Raw genomic sequence first — 15,171 nt, forward strand, 5'->3', positions numbered from 1 at the left:
AATTATTAAGGAATGTTTATGTATTCTTCCCCTATCTCTTGAACTCTTTTCTAAAAGTGTACAGTTCTGGAATTCCAGAAACTCAGATGTGGAGCTAAGTGGACCTTTATTGTGGCTCAGCATGAACTGTGATGAACCACTTGGCTCTCTTGCTGCATAAGGCAGAATATGCATATACATACAGGTTAACCTATTTTAATGCTTTTGGATCTTTTTCTGATTTGGAAAGAATTCAGAAGGTGTGTACCAGAAGTATTGGTGGTTTTGCTTTTTTCAAACACAGTCACATGAGAATAAACATGGAATCTTCCAAATTTTCCTAAAACTCAAATACTTCAGTGTAAGAAATAATTTAAGAAATGGATTTCCATTCTTACTTGGCATAATTTGAAACCAGCTCCATAGTAAAACAGGCTATAGGTAATAGAGATTTTGGTGTGTTGGTCATCCTAGGTTTACATAATGGTTCAAAGCACTAATGTGACAATAAAACTCTTGATATTCATGCAGTGGAGTCCTTGCCCTATTTGCTTTCTGAGTTACATAGATTACACTGGTACCCCAGTCATGGCCTTGCAGGTTGAATTCTTTCTGAATTAAATATAGGTAAATACTGTTTATAAGGCGGTTCTGATGGTCTTGTTATAAAGGAATGAAAAAATTCAAATTAAAATAATGAGCTTAACTCACACAACGTAACTTTTTTTTTTAAACACTTTTTGTCAATCAGCTGGGTTTTGTGCTGCAGTAAAACAAGTAAGATTACTAAATGGTAGATAACATTTTAGGCATGGGTTTCTACCATCCTTTTGCAAGCTAAAAGTTATGCTGCATGCTGAAACTATTGTAGTCACTAGTCACTGGTGCATCTTTGGGTTTTGAGCGACTTAATTTGAAATATATCTTAAAACTCGTTCTTGACAACTATGACACCGTTCACTTTTTTGTTATGTGAACAGACATTGGTTTGGTGTGGGGGGAGTTGCTTTTATCCTTTTTCGCTCCTGAATGTGGGTTGTAAATCAGAGAGACTTTACTTAGCACCAACAGATACCGCTTCCTGCAATTTTCATCCATCCTATAAGTGACTGAATTGGGAAACAAGAATGATAAAGACGTATTTCTGGGAAGTGAATAGACAAAATAAGATAGATAGCTCAATGACTCTGTATAGTCAAATATTTCATTTCCTTGGTTAATTAAGACTAGAAGTTTCTTTGTGTAAACTGTAAGTTTACAATTTTCTTCTTGTAAAGGAATTCCAGTAAATCATTCTGAATAGTTTGAATGTTCACAAAATGTAAGTAATGCTAGTACTTTTTGCTTTTCTTTTCTTTTGGCAGCGTTATCCCCAGACATATGTAATGGTTTTTGCTCTCTCACACAGTCTAGATCAAACACCTGCTTCCAGGTTTACTCTCATCTCCCAAGGCTGCCAGTTGACACAAATATACAGACCCATGAAAAGAACATATTTTGCCCTTACTGCAGGCAAATGTTCTTGAATCATAATGCTGTAGGAACAAAGTGAAGAATTTCTGTCACAGTAGTATTTCACATGTAGAAGTTGGATAAAGTTTCTGCCTAGCTTGGTTCTCATGACTCTAAACAATTTTTTGAGTAGTATAAAATGAAAATCAGTGTTTGTGTTATGACGTAGGAGACTCCCCATTCTAATTTATAGCAGCCTCTTCCTATATTTTTTCTATGGGCTTTTTACAGAAGTACGCTAATGTTCATGTAACTTCTACTCTGGTTTTACAGAGTACAATTTTTACCCTTTTGAAGACTCATGAACAGAAAATACAATTCAGTTTTGCTTACCTACAAGACCTTTCTATGTTGATCTGTTGTCTTTCTTCTCAAGGTCCTTTCTTTTCTGAGGGGAAGAAAGCAGAGCTGCTTCTGCTGTCCCCTTTTCCTTGCAAGCGTTATTAGGCTATTTGGCTTAAGATAGAAAGAATTAGAAAGAAAAAATTTTCCTGGCACTACTTTGCCCTGGTGTCTTTAAAACTTACTTTTTTTGGTTACTGTATTAAGCCAACACTTTTTAAGTCCCTTTTTAAGGACCCTCATAAAGAGTATGCAAAGCTTGCTTAGCAGTCTTTTTCTGTCTAATTTTCTTCTTAATTTGACTTTCCAGTCTTTAACAGTCTTCAATGACTCTGGAGAAACACATTTGAAAAGGCGATAGTTAACCTCTTGGACTCAGGGGAAGGCTTCTCTGACTGCAGCAGCTCCTGGACTAGCCCCCTGGTATCTGTCCATACCAGCAGAAGTATGCATTAGGAGATTGTGGTTGATTCTGCTTATTTCTCCAAAGAGTCATCCTGCTGCAGTCTTACAACATGTAATCCTCAGGAAGGAGTCGGCTTCCTCAGTGGGTTATTTTTTCTTATGTATTCAGCTCTATTAGAAATTAGATTCTCTGCTTGGTTTTATTTTCCAGATAAAATTCCCCGGGACAAATGGAGAAAAGTCTTATTGTTTCGGTATTTATTTTAGACTGCCATGAGCCTGCTCTTTTAATTCCTTTTATCTGTATGCAGAGGAGTGTAGGAGTCTCCAGCTGGCCTTACCTGTGAATGCTGAAAGCTGCTGATGAGCAATGGCTGACTTATGGATATATATTACTCAGGAGACGGTGGTTTGCTAGAGGACTAACTGGAGTCCTCTGGCAATGGGTTAACCTCGGGTCGACAACTCTTAAGAGAAGGAGCCCTTAAAACTGATAAGTGAAGAAAAAAAGTTCATACTATAGTTCTGGCTGCCTTTCTTAATTACCTTTTCTTTAATGCATTGAGACTCAAGTACGCATGTGTATATGTACCTTAGACTGGGAGCTGTGTGAGGGCTCCTGATGATATCTTTAGAACTGCTGACAATTAAAAATGATGAGTACTAGGAAATTTTGTTCTAGCAAGAAGGTATATTTTGCAGAAGCCCTGCTTATACGCAGATGGTATGAGCATTTCGCCTATTCTAGTAACTTGATAAGTAAGCAACTGTTACAGACAATTTCTTGCTGATGCCTAGCTATAATCTAAAAGAAATCAGAAGTAATTCCTTTGGCAAAACTGATTCTATAGCACAGTTTTTATTATGCTACATCTTCCTATATTCCAAATGGGTGAGCATTACAAAAATAATCAAATAATGGAGGAGTAATCAAAAGAATTATATTGCCATAAAATAGAATTCAGAATATTGTGTGATACTGGAGAGAACAGATACTATAATTGTGGGTCAAGGTCAGTACCTTTAAAACTGTATGCAATACCAGCATAAAGTAAGCTGGGTAGATTTGATCTCTCTTGATTTCTTACCATCCTTGTTTTAATATTGCCAAGTGAGACTGTGGCAGTCATAGTTGGAGGATAGAAATGAAGCATTGGTACAAGAAACTGAATGCTGCGTGCTTTCCTGCTCTTCTTGGTGCCTTTGGTATATGTATGTTACAAACAAGAAGAATTACTTTCATGAAGTTGTTGATAGTAAACAAAACATTCAGAGGTTGTTCTTGGGATGTGAAAACAAAAACATGATTCTTCTTCTCACCTGGAAGATATTGACAAGTCTTCTTGTTAATGTTGGAAGATACTGACAGTTTTCTAGGAAGTGCCAGTAGATACCTGCTAATTTAGGGTGCTGGTTCCTGTTAATTCAAGGACTCAATGGCTTCTTCTTGGCTAGTAAAGAGATGGAGGTTGTTCTCTGACCATGTAATCTAGAGCATCTAAGACTGTTGCTGGCGTGGACTGTTTCTTGTCAACAGAGTAAACTTTAAAAGTATTTTGGAGTAGGTTATATTGTCAGAAGGTCTTTTTGGGTTTTCAACTTGCTTTGGAACCCGTTAAGAAAATTTGAATTTAGCAAAGCTGCTAGAAAATACATTTGAGTATAAATAAGAATGAGGCATTTTTTTCTGGAAGGAGTCATAAATGCTGGATTTTTTTTTTCAGTCCACTAGTTTTATTACTCTTCCAAGCACATGGCAAAATCAGTCTTTTTTTCCTCCCTCTTTAAGAAAAGGTCTTGAGCAGAAAAGTTTGTGTGGGAGCTGAATACATACTTTAAACAAGATGTTCAGTTAATCTAATAGACATAGGATTAATTTATTTTTTCTTAAAATTAGAAATAGAAATCTTGTAAGTCACTCATAGTTATGTAACATTCATTATCAGCAAATCTGGTAGGGTGTTACTGTAAATTTTCAGGGTAGTTTTTCACTTACACAGTGTTCTTAGGACTCTAGAAACCTTGAACATAAACTAACCAGGGCTAAAAAGACTTACCCAGTGACATCAGAAGAGAGTTGTTTGCCATATTTTGAAAACGTTTTATACATTTTCAGATTAAAAAAACCAAACCAAAATGAAATCAACCTGTGTAAAGAATGCATCCAGATACAGGCCAAGTGATAACTGCAGTTTTAACATTGCAGGCTTTTAGAAGTGGCTCACTGTTAGCATTACCATTGCAGATATGAGTTTAGACTTTGAGTTTAATGAAACTTAATAAAGTTTAACTGAGTGGTTACTTATTTTCTTTTCATCTGGATTGCTGATAGCTATTCCTAGTAATGAATCTCCTTTGCCTAAGGTTATTCATGTATACAACTAGAAGATGTTTTATGCAAATTTTCAGAGACAATTCTGAGGTTTTTTTACTGCTTTTAAAACACATTGAAATTTAGTTAGGTTTTATTTCTATTTTTTGTTTTTTAATCTGTTTATTAATAGTTAAGAGCTTATTTACAGAATTCTGGAGTTTTAATACCCTGCTCCACATACAAATATAAAAGATTGTGTAAGTTGTCAGAATACTTCACGGTATTTGATAAACATTTGCACAAAGGTCATGTCTGGTATCTCTATTGTTTAAAATTATATCCTAGGACCTTCTGTTTTTAAAAGTTGAATTAAATAGTAGAATGAAAACACAGCATGAATGTGACAGAGACTGTAAAATTCAGTAGTAGCCTTTGACTTTGTCAAGAGAAAAGGTGCAAAGATGTGAATTTATCATGAGCTGGAAGCGGTCAATTTATACTCACACTCAGGTTTGTTTGTCTTTCCTCTTGACCTGCATATTTCTATTGTATTAAAATCCCACAGTTTGTTCTTGAATTATGGTTCAAAGGTCTATCTTCTCTGAGTCTACAGAGCAAACTCTTTTTTCGAAATAAGTTTTTTGTTTTCCCATTATGATTTGTGTAGACTTTCTTTTGAATTCTACACTGCTGTTATGTATTCAGTTTAGAACTTTAATCAGTTCTATTGTCTAAGCTAGGTTTTTCCATAGGCCTCTTCTTTTTTTTTTTTTTTTCTTTTTTTTGTGTCCTGGTTCATCAACCTTAACTGCAGGACTCCATAGTTTCTTCTTGTTCATTCTTTACTTGTTTTTTTTTTTTTGGTTGTTGATGTTGCATATGGTTTGCTTAGCAGCATTTCAGTACCTACATACATCATATTCCTCCTTTTGTGCAGGGGTATCATCTCTAAATGAACTTCAGTTTCTAGCTCTTCCCTGTACAAATGAAACTTAGAATCTGTGTAGTATAACATGCTTAGAAGGCTGAGGATCTTTAGTTGGGTAATAGACATAATAGTGAGATCATGTTTATGAGATGCTGACTGAAAGACCACAAAATTAGATACAACCATAGAATTTAAAAATGTCATTTTCAAAAAGGCAGAAAATCAGTTTTCCTCAAAAAATGCTTATCTGTAAATTTCATGTGCTATATATTTTATTTGCTTGCTGAAGCAAAAACATACATAGTATGAAAAAGAGAACTAGAAAGTACCCTACTTGTCAACTGATATATTGTCATTAGGAGACTTGTGAAAGGGTAACTGAAAGCATCTTCAGTGTTCTGTGTTACTGCTTTACAGAGCAGACAGTTGACTGTTCCTAAATTTTTGTAGATTTCTTCCTCTCCTGCAGTTCCTAAGGACACTCATTGCTGAATTTCCCTACTAGGAAAAGAGTTGTGCTCAAATACTTGTGCCACTCAGTATTCTAATCTGAAATAGGAAAAGTAATTAACCTAATCCACAGTGTAAATTTATAGTTTCTTTCACTTTGTTTAGTAACTGCTGGTTTTATCAAGAGAAAAAATATTTGATATGAGATAAAAAAGTTTTAAAATATGCTGTTATTTTTTTCTTTTCTTTTTAAGCCAAGCTTGTAGTTGTACGTAATTGTAAAATGTGAAATTTGTGGAGCAGTCCTAAAAAAAAATTGCTAGAAGCACCATTAAATGGAGATTACCATAAGGCACTTAAAATATACATCATCCTCAAAATTGCCTACTCTTGAAACATCTTCAACTCCCAGCTTTTCTACTGTCAAAAAATGAGAGGAGGCAAATACTAATGTTCAAAGATTTCTTTTCAATATCCATGCCTCAAGACTACAATCAGCTAGAAACACTTTACACAGAAATCTTTCCACTGTAGAAATATCTTCAAAGATTCCATCTCTCAGCTTCAGTTTGTGTCTTGGATCTTTTCAGATGACATAAACAAGATGCCCTTTGCTCAGCACTTGCTAAATCAAATGCAAGTTTTTCAATGCACAGTGAAATCCCCTTTCACTTAGGATCAAAACGTGATGCAGTTCTTCTTTCTATTGTTTGATGTGTTAATTGAAACTGAATGATGCAAAACCCAATGCAGTAAATCCAGTGAACATATGCTTAAGATAATTACAACATATATTAGCTTCATCTGCTAAAATAACGTTGGAAGCTCTTATTCACAGTATCTGAACTTTGACAGTGCTGTTCTGACTCTCTAGTTCCAGTAGGTTAGTATTATGCATTACCACACACAGAGCTTATTTTTGATCCCTTTGAGTTGAAGGATTGCAGAGGCAATCCTTTCACCCTCAGTAAGTGAGGGAAGCATCTCATGACACTAGAATCTGTGCAACTGGATCAGAGGTCTCTTCAAGTACCTAATCTGCTTCGTAAAAGAGTTGAACGTGGATCATTTAACAGACTGGTAGGAAGACCTAGTCTATTAAAGGCAATCTCACTTTGGGAGAAAAAGCACACACTTTTTTTTTATGTTCAGACCCACTTGAAATATTTTTTGGAGAGGCAGGGAAAGTTTCATAAAGATAAATCAGCTCTTACCTGTTAGATTGGCACATCTGTGTGATGGGACATGGAGAGAAATAATGGTGTAAATGAAAGGCTGGAAAGCAAGTATCTCCCCGCACCCCTGCTTTTTGGCACTATGTTCTTTTAGGTTGAGTCATTTGTTTCAGTGTTGTGTTATGCTTTAGTAGTTTCTGTGACTTCTTCAGTTACCTTGAATTCCTTGGAGTCCCTTCTTGCTCCTTAGAAAGTTCTTACTTGACCCTTCTTTGATGCTTCTTCCAACTGATCATGTTCACTTGTTCTTGGGAAAAGTAGCAATCATACAGTCTCTGCAAAGAATTTCACTTTCAAGAAGACCATTTCCTCCTTTTTGTTGAGCTGCACTCTTGTAATAGAGTATGCAGGCTACAGTACTTTTGTGGTGAATTTTAGGAACTGAACCAGATGTGTATTTTTGTTATAATGCATATACAGGTGCTTTTTTTTTTTTTTTTTAACAAGCTCTAGCTAGAGAAGCATGTCAAAAGTATTCAAATGTGTCAGAGTACATTTTACTACAAATTGGGAACAAACAGAAAAGAATGAAGAGCTACTTGTTTCTGTGTGTGGTTCTTCACATTGCGATTTTTTCTCTGTTTTTTTGCCTTGAAATGTAAAAACATTTATGAGTGATAGTAAAAAAAAACCCACTCAACTGCACACAGTCAGAATAGAAAGCCACAATTACTTGTACATTCCTTTTTCATCTTCTGATTTTGTATAATGAATGTAATATGTATCAATACCATACAGATTATATATTTTTATTTTTCTCTTTTAGCACTATATTCACTACAAAAATTCTGTAGAAAATAAACTTTGAAGGTTTTGTTGTCTTATGTTTCTTTTTCAGAAAGAAAAGATTGAATAGAAATCAGTATAGAATCTGTTCTCAAATGAGTTGAATACTTAGAAATTTCCTCAATGCTAACCATGTTGGCCTTGAGTGGCCCAATCTGTGCATTCAAAACTTAACAAGTTTGTGAACCAAAGGTTGTCAGGCTTCAGAGATTAGAAAGAATGAAAGAAACGAAGAAACCAACTAACAAACTAATTAGGATAGGATGAGAGTAACTGGTTCAAAAAGGGAGGCTATACCTGTGTAAGCTCCCCCAGATTGAAAAAAAAAAAAAAAGCTCAGAATGTGGGTAGCAGTCTCCCCAGTGGAATGCAATGTATTCAGTTTGTTTTAGTGTGACATGTATGAGTGTCTACATATAAGACGTGTTTTATGTGTGCTGCTTCAAAGAGCATAAATCTTGGGAAAGAAGAACATCCTGTTTGCTAGGAGAAATCTAGTCTCTTAGATGAGACCATGAATGAGATGAGACCTGCTGTCTAGCTGATGTGACAGTGTCCGCTTGCACCAAGAATGCTCCTGCAGTAAAGGGACTCTTTTTAAGTATAGGAGGAAGCAGATGTTGGTAGTGGGAGGTTACAAAAGATAAGGAAAGCTGTTTTAAAATTCTGTCAACAGTAGTTGACTGGCATATTAAGCAACAGAATGGCAAAATAATTTACAAGTACTTCTGTGCTAGTAGCCCTAAAAATAAGATACGGAGCTAGTCTTGGCATTAGATGACAATCCTGACACACTAGGCATCTCAGTGACCTGGAGGAAGGAGGGTAATATGTGAGGTACAGTGTTGCCTGGCTACTAGCTTTGCAGGAATGACAGAGTAGAATTACCTGGTGAGAGAGTGGCGCTCTATGAAAAGGATTATTTAAGTGTAATATTGGACAGCTATTACAGAGAAAGGGAGCACTGTGTAATGCTTTTGGGTAGAAGTCCTATATTTTAATAATAAATAAGTAACAGTGACATTGTAGTGCTGATCTTTTCATTGGGATGCTGACAGTGATACAGAAATGCAAAGCAAGATTCAATGACTTGTGAAGGACAGGCTGTAATCATGGAAGGTTACAACTATCCACATCATTATCTTGCCAAGGCAAGATATAGAGATACAAATTTTTGTGGAATAAGTAACTTTTCTAGAACAATCAGTCTTAGAAACCAGAAGGAAAAATCCTGTTCTGGATTTTGAGTGGTATACAGAACTTAAGTTAAGGAAGTATTAGAGAGCCTCTCTGTAATAGTTATCTCAATATGATGAGAAACACAGAATTGTGCAGCTTGGAAGGAACCTCTGGAAGCTGTCTTCTCCAGCCTGCTGCTCAAAGCAGTGGCAATTTTGGAAGGTGACTTAGGATCTTGTCAAGTTGTGACAAGGGATGGAGGAGATAGAGACCAAGGATAGAGATTTCAGAAACTTTCTGGGCAACTGTTCCAGTGTCTGACCAGCTTAATGAGAAGTTTCTTTTTATATCTAGTTGGAATTTGATGTGTTTTAACTTGTGTTCATTGGCTCTTGTACCATCCACTGTGCTCCTCTGGGAAAAGTCAAGCTCTGTCTTTTTGACACCGTTGTGTTAGGTAGACACCAATAACATCTTCCCTTCTCCTAGGGCTGAATAAACCCAGGTCTTTCACCCTGTTATTGTAAATCATGTGCCCAACCCCTGACCATTGTGGTACTCTGTTGCTAAACTCAATCTAGTAGATCAGTGTCTTTCTTGGAGGAGCCCAAAACAAGACACAGTGACACATGCAGTCTCAGAAGTGCTGAATAGAATCAATTTTGTAAACCAACTGACTATACTCTTGTCTATACAACTAACATGTCTTTAGCCTTTGCCACAAAGGCATTTCACTATCTAATGTTCAACTTGTTGCTCAGAAGGAACCCACTTCTTCTGCAAAGCTGCTCTCTAGCCAGTTGGTCTCCTAGAATGTCCCGTTATGAGGGGTTATTCTGACAGGAGTTTGCCTTTGGGGAACTTCATGAAGTTCCCATCAGCCCATTTTTTCTGCCAATGAGGTGTCTCTGAACAGTGATCCAGCCCTCCAGTGACTGTCTCGGTTCCTCCCCTAAGTTTTATATCATTAGTGAACTTGCTGAGAGGCACTCTAACCCATCTTTGACATTGTTAATAAAGACATTAAACAGAACGAGCTTTGGTATGGATCCCTGAGGGATACGTTCAATTGTTAGCTGCCTGTTGGACTCCACACTTTAAGCCTAACAGTCCAGCCAATTTCCAAGCCAACTTACCTACTTTTCAATTCAGATCTCAACTATTTGGCAATAAGGAGGTGGGCGACCATCTCAGATGCCTTGCCAAATTCAAGGTATACACTGCTGCCTGCTCTCCCTTTATTCTTACAGCCATGTCATCTCTTTACAGAGGCGGTCAGGTTGGTAAAGCAAGATTTTTCATTGGTAAATCCATGCTAGCTGTTTCCAATCACTTTCTTGTCCGTTAGGTGACTGGATATCATTTCCAGGATGATTTGCTCTGTAACTTTCTTAGAAAAAAAGGTGAGGCCTGTATTTCCCCACATCTCATCCTTTATGAAGACAGGTTCATGCACTGTTTGCCTTTTTTTTTTTTCTTTTTTCTTTTTTAAAAATTAGATTTAAATAGTAGCAGAAGAGAGTGAACCAAATCAGTTGGGCTGAGGATATTGATATTCACTTTCCAGAAGGGGAACCATATAAAAATGAAACAACTAGTCAAAAAACCTCCAACCCCTCAAACACTAGAACAAGCAGTACAGAAAGCCTATGAACAGTTGGATACTGTTAAGAAAGGTACTGTAGTTGAAACCCATCTGAAATATGTGCTACAATTTAAAAAATAAAATTTAAAAAAGCCCAAACCACACCCACCCCAAAACAGTCTTAAAAAAGTGCTCTGGAAAGACTCAGTGGGGAAGCTTTTGTGGCCCTCACAGAGAAAAGATCAGCATTTCAAACTTAAGCTTGCATTGGTGAGAACAGGTATGCCAATAAACAGTGGCAGGACAAGTGCAAGTGGAAAATTGAGAAGGCTAAAAAGCTTTTGAAGAGTGATATTCAAAGATAATTAAGCTATGATAGTAAAGTTTTGCTTAAATAAAGTGAAAAAGAAACGAGTTGGGAAATTTGTAGGTTTGCTTAATGATAACAGTGTAAAATGATACACTAGGTTTACAAGGCCATAAAAGAACAACTCAGTGAATCTTTGCATCAGTCTTCCCTGCTGCAGATGCAAAGAAGATGCCAACAACTCAGGAGTTCTTTGTAGCAGATACATCAAAGGTGTTAGATCTGTTTGAAGTAACTGTACAGCAATTATGAGGTCAAGCAGATAAGTTATTTGTTAATATCTTCACACCCCGAGCAGTGTGAAGAAACTCAAGTATGAAATTACTGAACTGTAACCTCATTGTAAACAGCCACTGTGCCAGTGGACTGCCACGTTGCCACTGTAACTCCCATTTACAAAATGGGCTCCAGAGGGAGTTGCAGACCACTGAACCTGAATGCTTCTGTACTTAGGAAGATGGCAGTCTGTCTCTAGGAAAAAGGGCAGCGGAGGAAGGAAAAAAACCATAGAGGAAAAGAGATCACTGAGCACAGATCAACAGTTTTGTTGGGGGAGTGTCACTGTGGCTCCTGTAAAGGGAAATCCTGCTTCATTAACCTGCTGGAATTGCAAGAGGGTGACAGTAACTATGAGGTAACAGTAATCTGACCTGTATTTTCCAGTTGCCTTTGACAAGGCTTCACGTGAAAGGTTATAAAGAAATTCCATTCCTGCGGGATTGGAGGGAAGGTCCTTTTAGCAAGAGGGAATGAGTTAAAGTGGAAGAAACAAAGGGTAGCGCTTACGTGCTGCTTTCAGGATGGAAAATTGGAATCAGACTGCAGAAACTGTTAGGCTTGTGTTTTCTCTTGAGTAGCGTCTGCTTTTGCCTCTGCTGGAGAGAGAGCACTGGTGATGGATGGACCCAGTGCTGGTCTTAACCCAGCTGGGCATTTCTAACATTAATGCGAGCCAGTCATTGACTTGTATGGGTTGGATCTTGTATTACAGATTGTAATTTCTTGTCTAGGCTTACCTGAATTATTTCCAGTTTAGATAGGTCATAACTCCAGTTGGAAACTAGATTTTACAGACAAATGTATTTGGAAGCGCTTCAGATATTCAGACTACAAACCCATCCCTTTACTTATTTCATATAAGTTAGTTACTTCTTTATATCTTTCATCACCCTAAAAAAATATTTATGTAAAAGTTAAGTCTTTTTAAAAATCTTGTATAATTATCATTGTATGCTTGTCACTTAGTGTGTAGGGGGGCAATATGTATGTATATATGTGCATAAACTTGTGTGCATGCAAATAATGTTTTTAAAGCTGAAAAATAACATGTTCAGAAGATAGAGGTTCAAGCAGGAAGCATGTCATGTTGAATACAGTCTTTAATTATGTAAACAGAGAATGTTTTTTGAAGGAAGTGTTTTACCATTCAGTGCAAAAAGTGAACATGCTATGAGGAGTTACGACAGTGTGGAGGTAAAGGCCACTGTCGTCTGTTGTAGAAACTGATGATGACTGAGGCATGGAGAATGAAAGAAGAGCAAAGAAAATCAGCTGAGTAATCCTGAAAATAGCTAGAGTCTTATATGTCATGCAAAGCAAGTTATTTTAACTTTTCATATTTCTCTTTTTTGTTGTACTTCATGCATTACAGCTGAGTCAGAGATGTGTTTAACATGTAATGTGCTTTAAAATACTACATATACTGAAAGATCTTTTTTTTAAACTCTTTCCTTAAGTTAGCAGATATTTTGTCCTGATTTTCTTTGTGCCTTATCTTAAAGGAATTTTGTAAAGCATGAATTTCCTATGAAGCAGTTAGGTGCTACTGTTCAAAGTACAGCAGAAATGACTGTGAGGAAATTAGCAATCCAACCTTCAGAGCTAGAATAATGGGTATTTTTATAGTATATGAGGTTATATTTTAAGAAAAATCTGCATATTAAATGACTGCCCTCTGTTCTGTGTGCTGTAGGATCCTAGGGTAAAATAGATGGGGATCCTATTGCTAAAATAGTGCACAGCTATAAAATTAAAGATTGTGTCAGAAAACACAAATATAAATGAACCGTTTAAGTTAATGTCTTTCATTCTAGCATTTCCCAATTTGACTTTTAAACTTTAGCATTGGGATCCTGGCAACTTTATTTGTATGTAATTTTAATAGAATTTAATAGAAGTTCTGCTGTACAGACCTTAGCTGCTTGATATTACAGAATAAACTATAGTAGTAATATAGTAGTAGATTAGGCCTGGAAAAGGGGAGGAGAGATTTCATTAATAAGTTTCTCAAATAGTTGCTGGAAAAAGAGGAATAGTAAGATATATCTTCACAAGGTTGGGTGGTCGTTTCCCCCGAGACTGAATACTTATTCAAATCTTAACAGGATTCCACCTCCTATGAGTCTCTTTTCCATCTCAAGCATTTCCTTACCTAAAAAGGACTAGCTGAAGCTTCTTAGTGTATGTTACAACCAACATTATATCTGAATCTTGTAAATTCAGATTTATAAATTTTAATCAGCTGTTGTACAAATGACTCCTTAGTTTTGAAGAATGCTAAGTGTCACCAAATTAGAACTAATTCCTGGGTGTTCACAGCTTTTTTCCTCAGTAATATATTGATATGGTTTTGGTTTAAGTTTTTAAATGGTTTTAGTGTAGCTTCTATGTGGTTGTTCTGTGGTTCTTACTTTTTTATTTCCTCTTTTGTAGACTGAATCTTGAAGAAGAATTGGATCAGATGAAAGTACACCGATGTATAGGTAAGTACACTATACAGGTGTTTAACTATGTTTACCCCAAAAAAGGGAAGGTATAGTATTTTATATGTATATATGTAGTGTATTAGAAATACTAATTTTAAGGTTCTTTCCAAAGTTTAATTTATTTTTCTTGAATGTGTATTTTGTAAGCAAAAAGCCATACATATTCTTATTTCAAAGTATGTTTACCCTTAAGTTCTCCACATGCCTATTAAATCAATGACAATTTTTTATATAGATATACACTAATATATCTTTGCAACTTATGTGTATATACTACATATAAAATTAGTTATTTCATGTTTAAAATATCTATGTGTACATATATAAATATATCTGTGTAAAATCTAGAACATGTTTATGTGTATAAATATATATGTGTAAAATTTAAAACATGTTTAAATGTTTATGAAGCTTTCTCCGAAGTCTGAAATGGTTTTTGCAGAACTGAAGTACAGTGATGCAGAAATTTCATGCTCATTGAGACTTCTTTTATAATACTAGTCTCACAAAGTATATGAATTTGAACGTAAATCAAAATGGTGGAAGTCTTATAAGAATTATCATTAATATCTTTTTTTATATCTTTGCAATCTTTACAATAGTTGATGGTTCTGTGAAGATGGGTCTTTGTCAGTCGGATAGGTAATATATTACCATTGCCCACCCATCACTCTGATTCTTTGTATTATTTGCTGTTCCTCAATAGTCTGGGGAAGTATTCGAAAGTCCGTAGTTACAGTCCAGCTGGGTGTCACATCTGTGGTGAATTCTTTATGCACAGTATTGTGCAAAGGAAGGGAGTAGGAGACTTGAAGTACTCTATATGTTCTTAGCAATAAAACCTTGCCATTCTTTATCCCAATTTTCTGCTGGTGGCTGGGGTTTTTTTTGTGATAATGTTGGCCACTTGAATGAAAAAATAAAGATTTTGTTTTATAGTATCTATAAAACTAAGTGGAAATATCCAGCTGCTGAAGACTGAAAGTTACTGGGTTTTTTTGTGTTACTACTTATGTGTTACTTTCATAGCCCCGGGTAGAGCTGAAAGGAACTAGTGAAGGTTTCAAATACTGACTTTAAAAATCACTTCTTTGTTTTTGCCAATTTAGTCAGTCTTTGCACAGAGAGAAGTGGAAAGGCAACCAGCAGTGAGAAGGAATTGAGGGCCTGCTGAGCAATAACCATGCATTTCCAAAAAACAGTCAGATCCCTGAAACTGCCAGTTCTTGACATGTTTAGTGCTTTAACAATTAGTCTTTTTATTCCTTCTTTTTTCATTATCTTTTCAGAGTAAAACATACCCTTTTTTAAAAGTGTGTGGGTA

General features: G+C 36.0%; 1 protein-coding gene across 1 annotated transcript in view; it reads left to right on the forward strand.

Annotated features, from left to right (window-relative positions):
• CNTLN (centlein) overlaps nucleotides 1-15,171 on the forward strand; it is a 205,359-nt gene that overhangs the window by 117,824 nt on the left and 72,364 nt on the right. Inside the window, exon 12 of the mRNA XM_074812180.1 lies at nucleotides 13,795-13,844. Within this exon, the coding sequence (XP_074668281.1) occupies nucleotides 13,795-13,844 (50 nt within the window). The remainder of the gene's footprint in view (nucleotides 1-13,794; nucleotides 13,845-15,171) is intronic.

The sequence above is a fragment of the Strix aluco genome, chromosome Z, assembly GCF_031877795.1.
Source record: "Strix aluco isolate bStrAlu1 chromosome Z, bStrAlu1.hap1, whole genome shotgun sequence".
Classification (NCBI taxonomy): domain Eukaryota; kingdom Metazoa; phylum Chordata; class Aves; order Strigiformes; family Strigidae; genus Strix; species Strix aluco.